The sequence below is a fragment of the Mustela nivalis genome (assembly GCF_964662115.1).
Source record: "Mustela nivalis genome assembly, chromosome: 4".
NCBI lineage: Eukaryota > Metazoa > Chordata > Mammalia > Carnivora > Mustelidae > Mustela > Mustela nivalis.
In genome coordinates this window covers 120,973,118-120,996,534 of record NC_139023.1, presented here as the reverse complement: position 1 = coordinate 120,996,534, position 23,417 = coordinate 120,973,118, and the positions used below count along the sequence as shown (strand labels likewise).

Below are 23,417 nucleotides of genomic sequence, written 5' to 3'. Positions count from 1 at the left end.
TGTTCAGGTCCTCTGCCCATTTTAAAATTAGACTGTGTTTTTTTGGTGTTAAGTTATAGAAGTTCTTCATGTATTTTGGATATTCATACTTTACCGGATATATCATTTGCAAATATTTTCTCCCATTTAGTACATTGCCTTTTGTTTTGTTAATGGTTTTCTTTGCTATACAAAAGCTTTTAATTTTGAGGTGGTTCCAATAGTTTATTTTTGCTTTTGTTTCCCTTGCCTTAGGAGACACATCAGAAAAATGTTGATGTGCTTGATGTCAGAGAAATTACTGCTTGAACTCTCTTCTAGGATTTTTATGGTTTTAGGTCCCACATTTAGGTCTTAAATCCATTTTGAGTTGATTCTTGTGTATGGTATGGTGTTAAGAAGTGGTCCAGTTTTTTTTGCATGTAGCTATCCCATTTTTCCAGCACCATTTATTTTTATTTTTATTTTTTTTAAGATTTTTATTTATTTGACAGACAGATCACAAGTAGGCTGAGAGGCAGGCAGAGAGAGAGAAAAGAGGCAGGCTCCCTGCTGAGCAGAGAGCCTGAAGTGAGGCTTGATCCCAGGACCCTGGGATCATGAGCTGAGCCAAAGGCAGAGGCTTTAACCACTGAACCACCCAGGCACCCTCCAGCACCATTTATTAACATGACTATCTTTTTCCCCATTTTATAGTCTTGCCTCCTTTGTCATACATTAATTGGCTGTGTAATTGTGGGTTTATTTATGGGGTCTCTATTCTGTTCCATTGACCTATTTGTCTTGTTTTTGTGTCTGCACCATACTGTTTTGATTACTACAGTTTTGTAGTATATCTTGAAACCAGGAGTGTGATATCTCTAGCTTTTTCTTTTTCTTTCTTTCTTTCTTTTTTTTTTTTTTTTTTTTCCCTTTCAAGATTGCTTTGGGTATTTGGGATCTTTTGAAGTTCCATACAAATTATTTGTTCTAATTCTATGAAAAATGCTATGTGTATTTTGATAGGTATTGCATTGAATCTGTAGATTGTTTTGGGTAATATGGACATTTTAACAGTATTATTATGATCCATGAACATAGAATTTCTTTCCATTTGTTTATGTCATCTTCAATTTATTTTCATTAATGTTTTATAGTTTTCAGAGTCCAGGTCTTTCATCTTTTGTTTAAGTATTTGGTTAAGTGTTATTCTTTCTGGTACAATTGCAAATGATGTTGGTTTCTTAATTTCTCTTTGTGCTACCTCATTATTAGTATGTAGAAACACTACTGATTTCTAGGTATTAATTTTGCATGCTGTAACTTTACTGAATTCATTCATTACATCTAGTAGTTTTTTGGTGGAGTTTTTAGGATTTTCTATATATCATGTCCTCATCAATTTAACTTTTACCAATATGGATGCCTTTTATTTCTTTTTCTTGTCTGATTGCTATGGCTTGGACTTCCAGTACTGTGTTGAGTAAAAGTGAGGAGAGTGGGTATCTTGTCTTATTCATAATCTTAAGTTCTCAGTTTTTCATCATTGAATATGCTATTAGTTACGGGTTTCGTGTGTGTGTATGAGAATGTATGTGTATATATACATACTCTAACCTCACTTTGTTGAGACATTTTTTTAAAATCATTAATGGATATTGGATTTGTCAAATGCTTTGCAACTATTGAGATGATCATGATTTTTATACTTCATTTTGTTGGTGGTGGTATATCATATTGTTTGATTTGTGGATATTGAATCATGCTTGCATTTCCAGATTAAATCCCACTTGATCCTGATGAATAATCTTTTTAGGCTATTGTATGTGATTTGCCAATATTTTGATGAGGATTTTTGCATCTATGTTCAGGAATATTGACTTGTAGTTTCTGTTTTTTTGTGATATCTTTGATTTTAGTATCAGGGTAATGCTGGCTTTGTAGAATATATTTTGGTGTTTTCCTCCTATTTTTTTGGAATTGTTTGAGGAGAGTAAGTATTAATTATCTACGAATGTTTGGTAGAATTGACCTGTGAATCTGTCTAGTCCAGGGCTTTAGTTTTTTAGTGGTTTTTGATTAGTGATTCAGTTTCTTTACTTTTAATCAGTTTCTTCAGATTTCCTATTTCTTCCTGATTTAGTTTTAGAAGATTGTATGTTTTTAGAAATTTATCCATTTCTTTTAGATTGCTCAGTTTGTTGGCTTATAATTTTTCATCATAGTCTCTTATGATCCTTTGTATTTCTGTAGTTTTAGTTATTACTACTGTCTTATTTCTGATTTTACTTGGGTTTTTCTCTTTTCTTGAAAAAGATAGTAGTCTTGGCTAAGGTTTATCAATTTTGTTTATCTTTTCAAAGAACCAGCTCTTGGTTTTGTTGATTTTTTTTTCTACTGTGTTTTTTTGTTTCTATGTCATTTATTTCTGCTCTGATCTTTATTTTTTTCCTTTTTTTTCTACTGACCTTGGGCTTTGCTTGTTCTTTTTCTACTTCCCTGAGGTGTAAGGTTAGGTTGTTTATTTGAGCTCTTCTTTCTTTAGGGAGGCCTATATCACTATATTTTCTTTTTAAACTGCTTTCACTGTGTTCCAGAGGATTTTAGATCATTATGCTTTCATTTTCATTTGTCTCAATGTGTGGGGTTTTTTTTATTATTCTTTAATTTCTTTTGGTTTTTAGTTGTTAGAATCATATTGTTTAGCCTCCATGTTTTTGTATTGTTTCCTTTTTTTTCCCCTCATGATTTACTTCTAGTTTCATACCATTGTGATTGAAAAAGATAACATGGTATGATATCAATAAATTGTCAAATTTATTGAGGTTTGTTTCAAGGTCTAGTACATGATCTCTTCTGGAGAGTGTTCCATGTTCGCTTAAATGTGTATTCTGTTGTTTTTATTTTTTAATTAATTATTTATTTTTTAAAAGTTTATTTGTTTATAATCTCTACACCTAATGTGGGGGCTTGAATTTACAACCCTGTGATCAAGAGTCACATGCTCTACCAACTGAGCCTGTCAGGTACCTCTCTCCTGCTATTTTTAGATGGAATGTTCTATATATATCTGTTATATCCATCTGGTCCCATGTGTCATTTAAAAACACTGAATCTTTTGATGATTTTTCTGCCTGGACAGTCTATCCATTGATGTAAGTGGTATGTTAAAGTCCTCTATTATTATTGTTTTACCATCAGTTTCTCTCTTTATGCCCATTAATATTTGCTTCCTGCTTTTAGGTGCTCCAGTGTTGGGTGTGTAGTTGTTTATAATTATTATATCTTCTTTCTAGATTGACCCTTTTATCATTATGTAAAGCCCTTGTTTGTTTCTCATTAGTCTTTATTTTAAAGTCTGCTTTGTCTGATCTAAGTATTGCTACCCTGCTCCCCCCCGACCCCTGCTTCCATTTCCTTGGTTAATGCACTGTCATCACTCTGCTTTCAGTCAGTGTCTTTAGATCTGAGATGAGTCCCTTGTAAACAGCACATAGATGGGTCTTGTTTCTTTATCCATTTTGCCATTGTATGTCTTTCGATTGGAGCATTTAGGCCATTTACATTTAAAATAATTATTGATAGTTATTGCTATTTTGTTATTTGTTTCCTGGTTGTTTTTGTAGTTCTTCTCTGTTCCTTCCTCTCTTGCTCTTTTTATTTTTATTTTTTTTAAACATATATTTTTATCCCCCGGGATATAGGTATGTGAATCACCAGGTTTACATACTTCACAGCACTCACCATAGCACATACCCTCCCCAATGTCCATAACTCCACCACCCTCTCCCACCCCCCCTACTCCCAGCAACCCTCAGTTTGTTTTGTGAGATTAAGAGTCACTTATGGTTTGTCTCCCTCCCAATCCCATCTTGTTTCATTTATTCTTCTCCTACCCCCTTAACCCTCCATGTTGCATCTCCACTTCCTCATATCAGGGAGATCATATGATAGTTGTCTTTCTCCGCTTGACTTATTTCGCTAAGCATGATACCCTCTAGTTCTATCCACGTCGTCACAAATGGCAAGATTTCATTTCTTTTGATGGCTGCATAGTATTCCATTGTGTATATATACCACATTTTCTTGATCCATTCATCTGTTGATGGACATCTAGGTTCTTTCCATAGTTTGGCTATTGTGGACAGTGCTGCTATAAACATTCGGGTGCACGTGCCCCTTCAGATCACTATGTTTGTATCTTTAGGGTAAATACCCAGTAGTGCAATTGCTGGGTCATAGGGTAGTTCTATTTTCAACTTTTTGAGGAACCTCCATTCTCTTGCTCTTTTTGTGTGTGTGTGTGATTGATGAATTTCTATAGTCTTATGTTTGGTGTTCTCTCTTTTTATTTTTTGTTTATCTATTATAGGTTTTAGGTTTGTGGTTACTATGAGATTCATATATAACATCCTAAGTAAATAGCAGTCTATGTTAATTAAATGGTAATTTAAGATCTAATACATTCTTATTAAAAAAAGAAAAGAAAAAAATACCTTTTCTTTTTCCTCCTCCCCCTTTTATATTCCCACCTCCATGTTTTATGTATATGTGATCATATTTTACTTTTTTTAAAAATGTTTTTATTTAATTGAGAGAGAGTGTGTGTGTGTGTGCATGAGAGAGAACAAATGGAGGGAGAGGGGCAGAGGGAAAAGCAGACACCAGCCACACACCCCCCACCCCCACCACTGAGCAGGAGCCCAACACATACATGCCTTGATCCCAGGACTCTGAGATCATGACCTGAACAGAAGGCAGACACTTAACCAACTGAGACACCCAGGCACCCCTACATTCTTTTTTTTTTTTCTTTTTTAAAGATATATTTATTTATTAGAGAGGATGTGAGCAGGGGGAGGGACAATGGGAGAAGGGAAAAGAGAATCTTGGGCTCCACCACCCAGTGTGGAGCCTGGTGTGGACTTGATCTCACAACCCTGAGATCCTGACCTGAGCCAAAATCAAGAGTCTAAGGCTTAACTGACTGAGCCACCCAAGTGCCCCATGTCTTTTTTTTTTTTAAATTTATTTATTTGACAGAGATCACAAGTAGGCTGAGAGGCAGGCAGAGAGAGAGAGAGGGAAGCAGGCTTCCAGCTGAGTAGAGAGCCCCATGTGGGGCTCGATCCCAGGACCCTGGGATTGTGACCCGAGCCAGAGGCAGAGGCTTTAACACACTGAGCCACCCAGGTGCCCCTGCCCCATGTCTTTTATTCATAATTTTCTTACGTCTACTTATAGCCATTTCTTTTCTACTTAAAGAAGTCCCTTTGGGGTGTCTGGGTCGCTCAGTTGGTTAAGCCACTGCCTTCAGCTCAGGTCATGATTCTGGAGTCCCAGGATCAAGTCCCGCATTGGGCTCGCTGCTTGGCAGGGAGTCTGCTTTTTCAGCTGACCTCTCTCCTCTCATGCTCTCTCTCTCTCTATTAAAAAAAAAAAAAAAAAAAAAAAAAGTACCTTTAACTCTTCTTCTAAGACTCATTTATCTTTTATTTGTCTGGGAAACTCAAATTTAAAATGATTACCTTGCCAAATAGGGTATTCTTGGCTGTAGGTTTTTTTCCTTTCAGGACTTCGAATATGGCACACCACTCCATTCTGGCTTGCAAAGTTCCTGCTGAAAACTCAGCTCATAGTCTTATAGATTTTCCCTTGTAGGTAACTTTTTTCTCTCTCTTATCAAATAACTTTCATTCAACTGAAATTCAGGATCTGTTTTTCTGTGTTCATATATTTGCAAGGGACTAATTCACATAATTAATGCAGGGGATACTTTTTGAATTTATACCACAGAATATATTAGGTATTTTGGAGAACACAAGATTATTTCACTCAAAAAACTTTAATTTAAAATGCTTTTTATGAGTAGGGGAGGTGGCCTTTGAGTAAATGCTAAAGTATACCTCGAAGTGGTAGAGAAAATTCGTTTGAGCTCATGAATCTTATATTTTATAACATTGCACAACAAGCACATGTTTTTTGTTCTTAAACAGGTTTCTGCATGTTTGTGCTGAGCTTGGTGAAGAAACATTATCGTCTGCAGTTTTATATGGTCTGTATTAACCATAACTACATGTAATAAAAATGTGCTTGCCTTTATTTTTTTTTCTATAGTGAGAAGATCTAATCTGCTAGTTGATGTTTTGCCTAAATATGAGGGGTATTTCAATTTTGGATGACTGTTACATACAAAAGGTTTAAGTTGTACAATTCTTGAAGATTTAAAAATTTTAACTGGTTTCAAAGTATCTGATATTTTTCTATGGACAGTAAGTATCTTTATTTGTCCTTAGCTGAACATAAGGAGAACAGAACATATATTTTCCTGTAGCTGTGGTTAGTCACACAGTTAATTGCATAATTCTTTTTGCCCTAAGGTGTTTTATGTAGTTTATCATTGAGCTGTGCTTAGTATTTTACGAAATTTATCACTGTGTATGATGAATTTTTCTTATTTTCTTAAAAGGTAGCTAATTATAAGAATGTAAAATGGAAAATATAGTATTTAGATCTGTGAATTCATGTATTAATAAGGCTTGTTTTGGATTTGGATATATTTCCTGTTCTTTATGCTTTGCTTTTCTACATTGAGACATTCTGCTGAGCATCATCACTAGGAAACTGTAATATTCCTTAAATTTCTAATTTGGGGGAATCTTGAGGAGAGTCAAATTATCCATGAAAATCTAGAAACCATCAAGACGAGTTAGAAATAATAGAATCTCCTATGAAAACATAAATTTTATTAGAAAAAAAATCATTTATGCATTTTGAAGCAACCAAAATGAAAGAGAATTGGATCTTCTATGCAGATTAAAATAAAACAAATATATTATAAATCCTCATTTATTATTTACCAAAATGAGAAATAGGTTTATTATGAATAAATCCAAATCTTAACAAGTTTGAACATTTTATAAATTCCAGTCAAAATTATGAGACAGATATAGAAATGTTAAGGTATTTTTTTTCCCATTCACATTCTATTCATACAAACTGATGCTAAAAAAATTACTAAAATGGCATCTCTCAGGCTAGATGAACTTGATGAAGCACACAGGTTTGAAATTCTGAAATTGAATACTGTCCTTGAATGGTACTGTAAAGACCAACTTTCAAGTATGGAATGCTGGTGTTTAAGGGTAACTGGTCCCTGCTGGTTTGAGTTATCTGAAGGCAGAAATAACTCTCTATGGGAAAGTTACCATAATGAACTCTGAAAAAGGAATAGCTTTTAGCATTTTTAATGCAGAATGCAGCCAGAGCAAAATGGTCCTCTCTAGATGCTGTAAGAACAGCAGAAATTTCTCATTATCATTTTAATCTAATGATTCAGGATTGTTGTATATTTTGTATATGTTTTTAAATTCAGTAATGTTTCCCAGTATGTTAGCATTCCATTTTTGTTTAAATTAAGATTACTTTATTAAATGTCTTCATGGTTTTAAGGTTCAAGTAGACCCTCAAATGACTATAATTTACTAACAACGTTTATTTTGTATGTCCCTATCTTACAAACTTTGACCAAAAGTCATGCTAGAAATTTGTGTTTCAAAATTGCTCTTGCTTCCAGGGCTGCACTGATCAGCTGTGCTCACTAATTGTTGTGTTGTTGGGCTATTAACAGTTCGCATGGACTCATGTCACTCTACTGATAACAGTGACTCAGTCACATCTTGTCATCCAAAATCTGTTTGAAGGCATGATATGGTAAGGGGACAGCATTATGCTGCTTTGTGTTTATGTCCTAGCCTTTTTAAAGCTCTTTCAGTTGGGCAGTGTCTTATAGATTTCTACTAAAATGTACTCTTTTTTTTGTTTGTTTTTGTTGCTCTATCACTAAAATATCTTACTGAGTTTTGCTTTACTCTTTGAAGACAAACACTTCATTAACAACTTGAAAAGCCTTCTTTTTCGGCTTCCAAATAAAATGCAGGAAGTCCTCATCAAAGCTCCAAAAATTAATTACATTTTCAGGTGTACTACATCTTATATGCCTTTTTACAAAGCATACATAAATTTTACAAAGAGCATATTATTTTTGTGAATGCAAAAGAATATGAAAGCTGGCTTGTGAGCAAACACTGTGCTGAATGAAAATTGGGTGGGTTCTCCTCTGCCTTTATACGGGAGTGTCCAGATTTCAGATGGAATTACTTACTGTCTAACAGTGACTTGAATATTCAGAAAGCATTTTTTATTAGTTTAAAATTATAAAAATTATTAGTTAAAAACAGAGTGGAGAAAAATGATTTAAGAAATCTGACCATGTTATCCCCACATTCTTTTTAAACCCATTAGTTAAAATCTTTATAGTCAATAGGTCTTTGTCAAGATAAAATCCTTCACAGCTTTGTGTTTTGTTCTAGTTTTTAATACCAGGGTGTGTGTGTGTGTGTGTAAAATGAACAGAATCATTTTGAGATTGTCTTCCATATACACACTTTTAATTGATAGGGGGAAGCTACTGAACTTAGTGGGTTCTATAAAATTAGCAGGGTTTACTATAACTATAGGCTAAGGTAGAATTAAAATTGATAGTTCTTCCCGAGAAAGAATTTGTATTAAGTGCTTATTATAAATTTATGAGATTGTGTCTAAACAAATGACTCCTTTCCATTTTGAAAGACTGCTTATTTTAATTCTTTGTGCTGTTATAACTTGTTTCTCATAAAACTGAAATTTGAAAGTCTATAGCTCTAGAAATGGATTGCTTAATATTAAAATTAAATTGATTATTTAATATTTTCCTTAGCAATATTCTCCTGATATTCAGTTAATTTATTTATAGATTTTTCTCTGCAGAATTGCATTAAGCTGATCTGGGCAAATTTACTTGATATATATCATTTCTACTAATGTTTTGGCAAATGTTCTGGATGAGGCTGCAGTATAATCCAAAGGGTTATTGCATTGGTTCTTTATGAGTCATAACCTGTATAAATGTTTGACACTTAATCATATGGACGTTTTTTCCGATTTTCTTTAAGGTTCCTTGTTCCAATATCAAGTGTTATTTGCAATGACATAACTGCTTACCTTTTTGGATTTTTTTTTGGGAGGACTCCATTAATTAAGGTAATGGAACAACATCTTGAGCAAGCCATTACCATAACCTTAAAATAAGCCACTGGAGAAAATTTCCAACAATTTGGTGCTGCTGTACATTTTTATTTGTGAGGTGCTTTGATTTTCCCATAGCTGTATTTAACAGCCACAGTGTAGGGACAGTGAGCCATATTTCCAATGATTCCATCTGGATACTTTGTGAGATAGTCTCTTGTCTGCTCAATAAGGACCTGTCTCTATCAATTATCCTTCATCTTGTGAAGGCTCATTTCATCTTTTGGCTGGTTTCTTTCTATTAGCTACAATGCAAGTCTTCCTTCTTCCATTGTAGCAACCCTACAAACAAGTCTTTCCTAGACTCTGCTCCTTTAGCAATTTTTTTTGAAAGGGTCCACTTAACCATCTTCACATACTCATGTCCATCTGTAAAGCTTTTACACCCAAACTCATTAAAAAAAAAAAAACCTGAGGCCCTACAATAAAATACTGGTAATGCAAGTAATAAGTAAATGTTAAGACAAGGGAAAGAAAAATACACATGAGCAGACCATGTGGTTTTGCCTTTGATTTGGTTCTACTTACAGTCAGTGGAGGCAAAGAAGGAGAAATGAATTGTTATACAGTTCTCATTTTGGAGAAGAAACCAATTCCTCATGGAAAAATCATAGAACTAATTACTTTTAAACAAACTTTTCATGTTGGGGCTTTAGATAGGATTCACTCCATTCATGTAGAATCTTTAATAATATTCCCACAAATATGTTAATTGGCTCTTTTGATGTTACTACATGAAGGCAGTTTGGAGGGACTGAGACAGTTGTGCAGGTACCAAACCTGTTTTATCAGAATGATACAGGAGAGGCTTAAGTGTTCCCAGAGGAAAGCATGAACTGCTTATCCTTCAAGAAAATCTTCCATAAATTCTTCCCCACATAGGAGTCTAGCATACAACATCGGGCTAAGCTGTAGGGATACAGGCAAGCAAGCTATATATGTATATATATAAACATTTCTCAAGCTGCTTTAGTGTAAGAGTAAGAGTACGTGATTAAATATTCAAGGCTTCTATATCAGATGAGAAGTTTTTGGCTTAGGAAGTTTTGAAAGAGGTTGTTATGGATGTAGAAGAATGTTACTGTCTGATTTTGAACATAAATTTCTAGTGAATTTAGGGCTGGATTAGTTGTATAATATACCCATATGTAATTAAACAAGTTAACCTCTAAATCAGTTTGATATAGATCAATTTAATTTGATAAGTTATATATATTTTTTGAAGATTTATTTATTTAAGAGAAAGAGAGAAAACACAAGTTGGGGGGAGAGGCAGAATGAAGTGGGAGAGAGAATCCCCAAGCAGACTCCCCTGCTGAGCACAGAGCCTGACACAGGGCTCAGTCTCAGGACCCTGAGATCATGACCCCAGCCGAAATCAAGAGCCAGATGCCCAACTACTGACCCTCCCAGGTTCCCGATTAAGTTATCTCTGAAATAATCAACAGTCACTTTTCAATTTGCGTCAGCTCCTACTTCATGACCGTAATACTGAATTATCCTAGGAAGTGGTGTGTATCACTCTCGTCTCTGTGGCAGAATGGTTATCAGATTTATCAAGAAACTGTTTCTATTAGCGTTTTTGGCTTTGGCCTTTCATGAACATCATTAAGACAAGAAGTCTGTGAAGAGATCATGTAGTTTAGCCTGTCACCTGTTGCTGTCTGCATAAACTTCTGTCTGATATTTATTTGGCTTCTGTCCTCACCCGTCCACTGAAAGGGTCATCACAGAGGTCATCAGCGATCTTCTGATGACCAGGTCCCTGTGTATCAGTCCTTATCTTATAGGATAAGGCAGTTAGTGCTGTCCACTCCCAAATCTTTTCCTCCTGCCCCTGCATCACTGATTTCCAAACTTTCCTCCAGATTTCTCTGCCTGAATGCCCCATTGACTGAGAAACAATAGCCGGAATCTGAAACAGTATCTATTCTTAGAAGCACAACATGTTCCTTTCTTCATGGAGACAGACATAGATTGTGACCAAAGGGAGAAGGATATGTGAATACTTGTGGAGCAAATACTGTATCTGGAGTGTTTTGCCATTTCAGAAAGAGGTCTGTCATATGCATGGCATTTGGGGGAATATACAAAAATCTGATGTGCTGCATTGTCCATGTTATGTGATATTCTATTTTTTGTCAGTAGTAGGTCAATACAGATCGTATGTACTTGGAATGAGTACACTTCATCCTTATTGCAAGAACTATGCTATTGTGGGGGTTTATATAAGCTTTAAAGTAATGGGATGATGATTTTAATCTAGAGTTTATAGTTCTTTGAGAGAAAAAAATAAGTTGAGGTTATACAGAAACAGACATATATTCACAGTATGTCAAATATTTGAGGGTCTAATATGTTAGATATTACTAGAATTATTTGCACAAATAAGTCAGGATCATGGAGTGAAGGAAAAAGGGTTGTAGAGCCATTCCAATAAGAAAAAAGGAGAGATGTATAAGGTATTGTGGGAATTCACTGAAGAAAGTTTGCCTGTGTATTTGTGTTTTGTGAGTGGAGTAACTCTTTTCAATTTATTTGACCTTTTTTAGTTGTCGCCTAAAAAGACTTGGGAAGGATTTATTGGCGGCTTCTTTTCCACAGTCGTGTTTGGATTCATTGTGAGTCTTGCTGGGATTTTTATTTACATTTTGGAAAATGATGGCAAATTTTACTAATCTATTCTAAACCTAAAAAAACTGAACCACAAAATGTTAATAATGTATTTATTAAAACCCACTAAGCAGAACCAATTTTGTACCCCAGTAGCTCTGATCATGGCCTCATATCAGAATTACCTGGGGATCTTTTATAAAGTCTATGTCCCAGCCCTATCCCAAGTCCGTTAACTCCCCCAGCTGATTCTAATGAACAGCTAGGCTTGAGACCCTTTTCTGTGCTGTTGTGTTTTGGTAGTTTCTAACAGTTGTTCTGCCTTCAGGGGGACCCAGTTACTGGGACAAGTAGTGGCTTTGAGTAAAGCAGAGAATGCAAATGATATTGAAGAACTCTGCCTCCTTAATGCATACCGGCTAGTTCACTTAGTGGGTACTGCTGTGAGCCCAACTTGTAGGAAAAGTTTGTTAAAAATAATTGACATTTACTTTTAGATATGCATAACAGATATTGTTAATGTTTCAAAAATTAGTGTACAGTTACAGAATTTAGGTTTTTATTAAAAGAGGTCTTGTGAGAATCGAAGTTTGTAATAAAATGGCTGGATAAAAGATAAGTATACAAAAACTGTTAAGTTTAAGTTTTTAATAGAATATATATATAAGCATATTTATAATTATTATTATTTTCATTCACTGTTTCATGGACTCTTGCTTTGTTATTCAGGCTGCCTACATGTTATCCAAATACCAGTACTTTGTCTGCCCAGTGGAATACCGAAGTGATGTTAACTCCTTTGTTACAGAATGTGAACCCTCTGAACTTTTCCAGCTTCAGAGTTATTCACTTCCTCCCTTTCTAAAGGCAGTGTTGAGACGGGTAAGATAAATATAGTTAAGGATCCTGTATCCCAAAGATTAAGGTTCATTTAAAAGTAGCACTAAACTTCTGTCACCTTGTGATTTCCCTTTCTTGAACATAAAATGAATATTACTATCACAAACCAGCTGTCTATTAGGAATTTACTTACCTAGTGGTTTGAATGATTATTGATGGTAGTTTATCTTGTATTTGTTTTGAGAACATTTTTCAGTATTCCTTAGATTTCTGCAAGTCAAATGGGTTACAGTGAGCTTCACTTGTAACTGGTAGGAATGGACTAAATTTAAAGCTTAATTAAAAAGGAATCAACCACTCAAAGATTCCTTGACTTTTAGGGGACCTTTAATAGTACAGAAAGCTGCTGCTTCTAAAAAATCAGTTTCCCTTTGAAAAGCATACTGTTGCCATTTGAAGATAATGTTTGAGGTCTCTCACTGAAGGATGTTGACATGCTGTCCATTAGAACCCTGCTGATCTATGTCATCAAGACTGATGGGTGGTTGGTTAAAGTAAGGAATCAAACAGCTGCATGTGTGTGCTGTGTACCTGTGTGTATCTGAAATATTTTACCTAAAGTCCATAATTTTTGAGGAGGAGGTTAACCAACAAATGATTTCTCTCCTCGAGAATGCAATACATTGAATCTAAGAATTTTTTTCAGTGTCCAAGCCATCTGTAATCTGCTATAAAACTTTTTGATACGACCAGTCTTTGACTGGGACAAGACCTTTGCTTTGAGAACAGGTCCAGAGATTGGTGTTCTGAATGATCTTTCTAAAGCCTATCTATTTCTGCACTATCTGCAGTTTGTAGTTTCAGTCTATTTAAAGTTGAGCAAGAACGAAGAATTTACTAAATAATTTGTGTGGAGAATTATTCTCAATTTCTATTATCTCCTCCCTGAATCTTATGACTGTCTTGCTGATGCTCAATTTGCTGGTTTTTTTTTTTAAGTAAAAGACAAACTTTCCCCTCATTTTGTCATATACAATTAAAGTGAAATAAAATACAAAAGTTACACAGTTCTAGTAAACAAATTCAGAAATTAACTCAACTGATTCTTGGTAAACCTACAACTCAAGTGGTGTAGAAGTTTCTAGATGAACTAAAGGATCCTGCCAACTGCAAGATTTTGGTGTGCCAGGTGCTGTCAGAATGCTTAGAGGGGGATGGACTATACTGGCTAAGTAGAGGATGGGAATAGAGCTTACAACACGTTTTTCTCCCATGATCCTAAGAGTTTATGAAGTCACCAAAAATGTGGTATAATGGTTTGATTTAATATTTATATCATCGTTCTTAGTGGAGGTGGCATGCTCAAATACAATTTTAATGCAGTTAAATCCCTTCCCCCTTTATTTTCTCTTTAGGAAACAGTGAGCTTGTATCCTTTCCAGATACACAGCATTGCTCTTTCAACATTTGCATCTTTGATTGGCCCTTTTGGAGGCTTCTTTGCCAGTGGATTCAAAAGAGCATTCAAAATCAAGGTGTGTGTTTAGAATCTTTGTTATTATTAGAGAATATCACATAGTTGTAATTTGGTTCTCTCTTAGTCTCCCACATTAAGCCGCTGGGCAAAAACTTTTACATTCTATTTGTTTCAGCCTCAGAGAAATGCGTCCTGGCTGATTTGAGTATATTCTCTCTTGTTAAATTTGGGACAGGCCATGTTAATACATTTTAAAGTGTCATGTCAGCCACATTTATAGAATTGGCGTGTGTCAGTGTTGGGACAAATGCAGAATCTTGGTCCTTCAAGTGCTCCTCCAAAAATCCAGCTATGAGTCGTCCAAAGTTTATGTGTTGTGCCACAGTCTCACTTAAAGAGACAAGGAGGAGAACCTTTGGATATAACCATCCATTCTACTAGATCTGGGTCAGTAAACTCTTTCTGTAAAGGAAGAAATCATTTATTAATCTTATTGCAGCTACCCAACTCTGAACTCTGCCATTGTAATGGAAAGCCCTGTGGCCACTATGTCAATAAATGGCCATGACTGGGTTTTAATAAAACTTTTTTATAATAAAGTTATAATAATAAATAATAAAACAGGCAGTGGGCTCGACTAGGAGTATGGGACAGTTTGCTGCTCTCTTTCCATGATACATAAAACTATCCCTATATTTCATTTCATTTGGATTCTCAGAAAGTCACATGCATTTATTATCTCAGCTCTTGTGCCATTGGGAGTCAGAGAATGGCTATTGAAAGTGAGGTGAACAGGGCAGGCCTCTCTGGAGGAGGTGGCATTTGAACAGGGGCCTGAGAAGAGAAGGAGTCCTATAGAAATATCGAAGGAAGAGAGTTCCAGTGAGTGCAAAGGAGAGGAGGAGCTTAGCCTGTTTGAAGGGGAGTGAGAACACTGTGAATGTGGTAGAGAGGCAGCGATCAGACTGCAGAAATTGGGGGATCACACAGGGCCACGGAAGCCAGGGAAATTAAAAAAACTCACTCAGTGAGCACTTAAAATGGAGAAGACACTATGTTCAGTGGAATGCAGCATGCAGAAGTGTATAAATGTCTCTGTTCTCAAGCTGCACCACCTACTAGGGGAGACAACATGTGCCCACAGTGAACCCCAGCAAGAGCTGCCCATGAAGACTGTCCTGTGGAGACTGCAAACAGCAGAGTGGAATTGAGTTACTATGGTTCTCTTGTTGCTTCTGAGTAGGGAGGAGAAGGAAGGAAATGCATTGTAAAAAAGTAACCGAAGAATTTTTCAGTAATTGTTTGAAACAAAGAAATGTTACATTTGGGATGGTATTTTCTTTAGTGGTCTCTAATGTGAGGTTTCTTCTTGAATGATAGATTATTTTGAGTGTCCAAAATGAAGGTATAATAGCTGTTGCATTTAGATTTTTTAGGTCGCCTGCGTACGTTAGAAGAGCATTCTGTCACGTCCATGTCCTTAGCACCAGACAGTGGGTATGTGTAGAGAATCACTTGAGAGACTTACTAACCATTTCCTTCACTTGGGGCATTTAATGGACTCATGTGCCCCACATGATCTATTTTGATTTTCCTTTTACCTCAATACTTAAAGGAGAATATACATTATAGTAGCAAAATATTTATTTCGGAGTAAAACTGTTACAATTATCATGAGTCAGAACTAGTTGTACATCTGTCAACAACACTCAAATAAATTCTGGGTAAACAGAAAAGTAAGCTAGAACAGTATCAGATTAATAATAGCCTGTAGCACTTTTGATTTAGAAAAAGCTTTACCAACTAAAAATGTTAGTACTAATATTTAATTAGTGTTACTTGACTGCTTTTAGTCAATTCGCGAGTCATTTGAATGTGGGTACATATTTGAAAGACGTGGTTTTAACTTGTGAGACGTGCTCTAGTAAGTCTGCCTTTAGTGAGGAAATCCAGTAGTATTTTTCTTCAGGCCCCTGGTGCCAAGAGACATTTACAGGTAGAAGTTTTATAGCAGGTGATTTTTTGAAAATTTGCTCATATGTTTGTTTGTTTCTGAAGGATTTTGCAAACACCATTCCTGGACATGGCGGGATAATGGACAGATTTGATTGTCAGTATTTGATGGCAACTTTTGTGCACGTGTACATCACAAGTTTTATAAGGTACTTTTAGATTTTTTAAAATGTTTTATTAAGATGATTTCTTTGAGTTCTCATTTCCATAGGCATTAGTTTGAACGAATTACTTTTTCTGTCAGTGGTAATTTATAATATAAAAAGGGAATGGCAGCCCCTGGAGTTTGCATCACATTGTAGCCCTGAGAAGTATGATTAAGAAGAAATGATTAAATTATGATTGTTTTTGCACACATTTGCATAACTTGAGTAATAGTATATATCATGGTATTTAATAGAACCAAGGTAAAATCTAGGTAATGTGGGTGGTACTGAATTGACTCATCAGATTTCTTATTTTCTGTGGTATACAATGGTAGTGAATACTAAGTAAAAAGGAGGAGGGCGTAATAATTCATCCAGTCCACCAGCTATTGCTTGAGTGCCTGTGAAGTGTTGGGGAATGTTCCAGGCATGGATATAGCAAAGAACAAAACAAAGTCCCTGCCCTCAGAGCTTATGTTCTTATTGGGGAGCTGGAGAGAGAAGGGGCAGTAAAGGACAAAAAGCAAATCTAGTTTGTTAGCTGGTGGCTAAGTGCCATGGAGAAAAATAAAGCAGGCCAGGGGATTATGGTTGTAGGGGGGGTGGAGAGTGGGGTGGGGGAGTGTATGGAGAAGTGGGGTGAATGGAGGGGTGTTGCTTTTTTGTATAGGGTGGTTTATTCTTGTTATTAAACCATAAGGCTTGGGGGCGCCTGGGTGGCTCAGTGGGTTAAAGCTTCTGCCTTCAGCTCAGGTCATGATCTCGGGGTCCTGGGATCGAGCCCCGCATCGGGCTCTCTGCTCAGCAGGGAGCCTGCTTCCCCCTCTCTCTCTGCCTGCCTCTCTGCCTACTTGTGATCTCTCTCTGTCAAATAAATAAATAAAATCTTTGAAGAGTAAAAATTAAAAAAAACCCATAAGGTTTGGGATCTGCCCTAAAATGCTAGTTTGTGGTGTGAAAACAAACCACAGCAAGCACATATTAACTTCATTTTCCATGGTCTCTGCAGAGTGGCTGACCACAGAAAACATGTATTTCCTTCAGAGAGTATTTAGAAATGCATATTTGTAGATCCCTAAACACATGTTTTAAAAATATACCCAGGGCAATGTTGGAATTTTATATTAATTTTTATTATTCTTGAGCAGTTTGTTAGGAGTTTATTTCGTTAATCTTTTCAAAGAATCAGATTCTGGCTTTGTTAACTTCGTGTTTCATTGATGTCTGCCTGCGTCTTTCATTCCTTCATCTTTCTAAGACACAACTTGCTGTTGCTTTTTGAGCTTCTTGAGATAAAGCTTAGTTTATTGATTTTCAGCCTTCTTGTCTGAAATGTTCATCCAAGACTATAAATTCCCTCTTAAGTACTGCTTTACTCTCACCTTACATGTTATGTTTGCGTTTTCATTCTTAGTTACAAGTACTTCCTGGTTTCCAGTACGATACCTGCTTTGGCATGTGGGTTATTTAGATGTGTGTTGATGGCTTTCCAAACAAATGGATTTCCTCATTCTCCTTCCTTTATTGACTTTTGCCTTCATTGTACATGGCCAGAAATTATACTCTTTATTATTTCAGTTTCTGTTTATAGAGACTTGTTTTGTGTCCAGTATTCTTGTCTGTTTAGTACGTGTCCGTGTGCCCGTGGAGCACATGTGCATCTGCATTGTGGGGATGTAGGGCTGTGAGTGTTAGCTACATCTTCTGTACTCATTGTTTGTTTGTTTCCATTTTTCATCTTTTCAGGAAGAGAGCTTCGTCAAAATATCCCACTGTGATTGTTTATTTCTTTTCAAACATTTATCTATTTATTTTAGAGCAAGAGAGCCCAAACAGGGAGGGCAGAGGGAGAGGGAGAATCCCAGGCAGGTTCCACAGCCAGCATGGAGCCCAACTCAGGCCCGACCCCATGACCCTGAGATCATGACCGGAGCTGAAATCAGGATGCTCAGCTGACTGAGCCACCCAGGTGCCCCTCCCCCACTGTGATTGTCAATTTACTTATTCCTAGTCTGACAGTTTTTGCTTTATGTATTTTGTGGTGGCTTTAGGTATATACACATTCAGGACTGTCCTATCCCCCTGTTGAACCACTCCTAATATTGATCTGTAATGTCCATCTTTATATACTGTTTGCTTAAAGCCTATTTGGTTGGATATTAGAATAATGAATGGCATCAGCCTTCTTTTGGTTAGTATTTGTATAGTGCTTGTCAATCCTTTTATTTTTAGCATTTCTTTATCCTTATTTAAAGCTTGTTTCTCTTCTAATAGGCATATAGCTTGATCTTAGTTTTTTTTTTTTTAATAACCCAGAGGACAACATTTTTCTCTTTTTTAAGATTTTATTTATTTGAGATAGAGCGCACACGCATGCGAGAGAGAGAGGGCATGCATGTATGCGCACATGAGTGGGGGGAGTGGCAGAGGCCGAGGGAGAAGCAGATTCCCCACTGAACAGGGAGCCCGATGAGATCATGACCTCAGATCGCAGGACCCTGAGATCATGACCTGAACCAAAGGCAGACAGATGCTTACCCATCTGGGCCACCCAGGTGTCCCTAACTTTTATCGTTTTAATTGGAGTGTTTAATCCATTTATATGGTAGTTCCTGATATATCAGAGTATTAGTAATTAATGAATCCTTTGGACTCTGCTTTCAGATGGTGGCAGCTTCTGGGCATTAAATCACTTTTTTTTTTTTTAACCTCTTCTCTCAGTAGAGAAAAGTCATGCTGAGCCACATTGTCTACCATTTGAAAGCAAATATTTAGACTAATAGAAATACAGGGCTAGTGCCAGGGTGCGTCTTGCTGGGAGCACCTGCTGACATAATTTTGTATTTAGCTGAACTTGCTACAATACTCTTCCTTTCCTCTGTGGGTCCTTACTCTGGGTTTGTTATGAAGTTGCTGAATCTTTTCATTCAGCAAAGACAAGCTGTGCCCTGACTTGAGTAGATAGTGGTGGTGAGAGACATCTGGCGCACTTCTGGCAGATGTGGAGCTGAACCTTGTGCACAAAGGTGACCCAGGGGATGGATGATCTGTGCTCTGGTGTGGTTGGTTTAATCAAAGACTTTTGTTGGGATATCCCTAAATAGCAGACATTTCCTTGTTACTGGGTTTTCTGTTTCCTAGAATTCCATTTGAACTGAACAGTTCTAAAAAATTTAGTTATCTGTGTAAACATCCTTCTCAGAATTCGGTGCCCTTCTCCATATATCATTTATGTCTTGCTGTTTTCCATTGGATTTTACTAATGTCTCTTTCCAAGAAGTGAACCATAATCTGTTTTTCATATTCAGATGGACTGTAGAAATTGCAGAGAACAATACATATATATTGATAACGGAATTCTGTTCATTCTGAATTTGACAAAATAGCACTGTAGAAGATCACACAGGTGTAAATGAGTTGAGTTCCAGAGTCGGGGGTGGGGGAAGTTACTAATCCCTGACTATATGAGTTTCAGAGCAGGGAAAGAGAGACAGTCCTGTTTAAGACCTTTTCTGATTCAAGTGCAACATGGAAGGGTGGGAAGAAGAGGGCTGGGTTGGGGAGGTAGGGGGGGGAGGGCTGTTGGAGGAGATGTTCCCGGGAGAGAAGGGTGAGCATGCTGTACCACTGCCTTGTTGTTGCCTCGGTTCTCCCCAGGCTCACTTCCCCTCCGCTGGAACTGCTGTCAGGTGGCTGAGGAGGGCAGGCTATCCGCCTCTTTGTCCTCCTTTCAACTAGAAAAAACCCACTTTTGTTTCCTATATTGGGGTTCACTGAAGACTTTCTTTGGACAAAGCCTGTGCATCTACTGTAGATCCCGGGTAGGGGCTTCAGTGCCAGGTCTGCACCTTTGTGTCCTGTCTCCGGAACATTCATAATACCCTAGGGGCACTTACTGAGGTTTCTCTGAAGCTAAAACTTGAAGGTATATTTTCATGTCCTCTATAGCTTATATCCACTGGGATTTCGCTTCCTTCCTTAAAGGGTGGGTGGTCCTTGTCTTGACCAGTTTGGATTCGTTCCCTGTCCCCACCTCTAACTCAGGTTGCTCTTTTGAGATGTTTTGTAGAACTTAGATCTGCACCCCCTAGATTGCCTAATGCTGTTCGGGCATTTTGTGTTTGTGCATTCTTCCCAAATCTACTGTATGCCTCTCGGTGCCAAATATCTCTGGGGCTTTTTCTCCCCCAGACACTGACATTGGGCACTAAAGCGAGCTTGATCAGTAAAGGTGGTTACTCTGCACTTACGTGCATGATTTATATGCATTTATATGCTTCCTTTAGGTCTCTCAAAATAACATGAACTTGGCCTTTTCTGCTTTATTATCAGGGGTCCGAATCCCAGCAAAGTGCTACAGCAGTTGTTGGTGCTTCAACCGGAACAGCAGTTAAATATATATAAAACCCTGAAGACTCATCTGATTGAGAAAGGAATTCTACAGCCCACCTTGAAGGTATAGCTGGATCCACAAAGGGAAGGACTAACCATAAGGAGTTCTACAGGAAAGCACTGACCGATGAAATTTTGAAATTGCACAGAAAACTTGTTGAAAATGCAATAGATTGAAGTTTTATGACACGAATGTCTTTTCTCGAAATTACTGTGAATATTTAACACTTACTTGATCTAAGTTATGAAATAAGTAGCAAATTATCAGCAAAAAAATCCTGTACTTTTTCTAAAGTGTATTTTCTGATGTAAACTTCCTTCTCCGACTTGCTAGGTTTCATAATGTAAAAGACTTGTGTTTTAAAGATTCAAAGGGAAAAAGAGTAAATTGAGGATGTCTTAAGATTGCATCTGGCATTGTGCCCTTTGCACAAATATTTACTTTTGTACTTGGAGCTACTCTTAATTTTAACAAAATGTTTTGTGTAAGGCACAATAGGAAGTTAGTCCTCCTGCACTTCCTCCTCTCAGTCTGAAGTCCTTTCTGAAGGGCTGAGTTGGATCCAAAAAAGAAAAAAAATCTTGTCTGTTTTTCAAAGAAATAAGTAATCATTTGCCAGGGGAAAACATGCCATTTTTAGATAGGTTCAAAAAGAGCAGATACCAAACTCGACTCCTGATAAAATCATTTGGAAAAACATGACAGTTGCAAAAAAAAAAAAAAAAAAAAAAACTGTTCAAGAAAAACAAAGGAGAATTCTGCTCTGAAGGACATGATTTAGGCATCTTTCACAGATTCTCTCCACAGCCGATCACAGCTCAGAAGGTCGAGGATGGAGATGAAGGCCCCCGGCCGCCTCTTGGTCGAATCCTCTGCTTTTCTTTGTTTCCCAGTGAACTGGTGTCCATCAGTTCTACAGCCTCCAAGCCCGTAAGATCAGTGTAGGGGGTAGTGAGCTGGGGTGGTGGCTGTCCCCAGCCGGGGCTCTGCAGGCCTGTGTCCTGGGGAGCCTCCCTGCTGGCACCCTGGGTGGGCAGCCCTCGGGACACTCACCTGGCGAGGAGGAAGATCAGCCCGCAGACTCAAGCCCAGGCCCACTCCCTGCTAACAGCTCATCTTCGCTCCCTTCCTCTTGTACATCATGAAATCTGAGGACATCAGCTGATTTTTTTCTTCCAAGAATGAAAATCAAGCAGAAGTGATTCTCATCAAGAACCAAAAGCACACGAATGCCAAACCTTTCCTCTGTGGGACTGGACACTGTAACCAGATGAGAAGTGTATTCTCATCAGTGACTGTGAACAAGCTGCGGTTGCTGTGTGCGCTCCGCGACTGTATTTGCTGTAGAGCACGGATCGGGATGGGGCACAGAGCCTTCCAGACGTGGCCTCGTGCTCTGTGGCGTACTGTTCAGAGGGGAGAAAAAGAGATTTTCAAGACTGTTTTGCTAATGAAAAGAGTAATATTTTTGTTTAAATCAGAAACAGATTTCAGTTATTTTCTATTTCCGTTCTCCTCCGGTACCTGGAATAAGAGATGATGGATCTGCCCAGGATCCGTGGATGTGAGTCGGTAACTGGCAGCTTCTTCTGTGCACTACAGGCCTGCAGGAGATCTAGTTACACTCTGTACCGGGGATCTGAGTTCTCGGTTTGGCACGCACGCAGTCAGTTCGCCTGCACGGGATGTGTTCAGTCAGCATTATTTAAGACCGTCCCGTAAAAACCTAGAATTGGCACTGGAGATGTTATTACAGAAGGGAATGATTCCTTTCCGAGTCAGGCTACCTGCAGGTTTGATTTTCAGCATCTCTCATTTATATTTGCCTCATTAAAAGCTCCAGATGCTGATCGTAAAAGAATTTAGATTAGCAGAGGTTAAAAAATACGATGAAAAATTTGCCACAGGAACTTACATTGAAAACTTGGTGATATGCACAATAAGAACTTTTTGGAGATATGTGGTTCCCTCTGCATTTTTCTTTAAAGTGATTGGTGAGGCACTGCAATGCAGAATTATAAGAGAGCATTACTGAATACACGTATTATAAAATCAATCTTATTATAAACAAAATATGAAGCTAGAAATATTTGGGGGTCACAGTAGTAATAGCTTTCATCAAATATACTTTTAGAGTTGGGTGTACATTATTCTATATATAAAAAAGTAAATTCTTAATTTTAACAGAGCTCTAACGATTGACCTTTTTAGTGTACTTTTATAGCATGTATATTAAAATAGAATATATTTTAGCAAAAGATTGCCATAAAACCCTGACTTTAATCATTTTTATATTCGTGCTGTGAAGAGAGCTTCAATTCCAATGTGGGAATGGGGTGAAAGGAAAAGGCTGGGATCTTCCTTCACAGTAATGGCTACTTGTTCCAAATTTGCTATTTTTGGAGGGACTGTACTTGTACTAATTGCTTGACTTTTGAATATGTGGGATGCAAATGTTTCCTCAGTGCTTTTCCCCTGTGGTGATACATACACATTTACTGTCTGTGAATAAAAAGACCACACCTACCACCCCTCCCCCGCTTTTGTTTCGTTTATCATCTCTCTTCCACCGGACTTGGGTTTGAACAAAGACAGTATCACCTCGTTCAGTGCAAAAGAAAAAAGTAGAAAGTGGACATATACTGTATATGGGTGGAAGATAGCTTATGATTTGTGTCCAGTTCTCTGAATCTTTTACGAAAACTGAGCTAGGAAAATAAAATTGAAACAAATCATATTTTGACTCTGTTGTGCCATTTTCTCACTAGAGAATCATTCATTCATTCAGCCAGCGTTTACAAACTGACCACAGCTATGTAAGCATTGCGTCTTATCTGTATCCCATTGCCAG

At 37.3% G+C, this 23,417-nt stretch overlaps 1 protein-coding gene across 3 annotated transcripts in view; it reads left to right on the top strand.

The window, feature by feature from the left end:
- The window catches only part of CDS1 (CDP-diacylglycerol synthase 1), a 66,589-nt gene extending 43,494 nt beyond the window's left edge, over positions 1-23,095 (top strand). For 2 of the 3 annotated variants that reach the window (XM_082726712.1, XM_082726710.1), the window contains 8 exons: positions 5,955-6,013; positions 7,589-7,671; positions 8,952-9,039; positions 11,637-11,705; positions 12,427-12,579; positions 13,953-14,072; positions 16,073-16,176; positions 20,506-23,095. In XM_082726712.1, coding sequence (XP_082582838.1) covers positions 5,955-6,013; positions 7,589-7,671; positions 8,952-9,039; positions 11,637-11,705; positions 12,427-12,579; positions 13,953-14,072; positions 16,073-16,176; positions 20,506-20,635 — 806 coding nt within the window. In that variant the 3' untranslated portion in view covers positions 20,636-23,095. The remainder of the gene's footprint in view (positions 1-5,954; positions 6,014-7,588; positions 7,672-8,951; positions 9,040-11,636; positions 11,706-12,426; positions 12,580-13,952; positions 14,073-16,072; positions 16,177-20,505) is intronic. The other variant, XM_082726711.1, reaches the window with a different exon arrangement.
- The last annotated feature ends 322 nt before the right edge of the window (positions 23,096-23,417 follow it).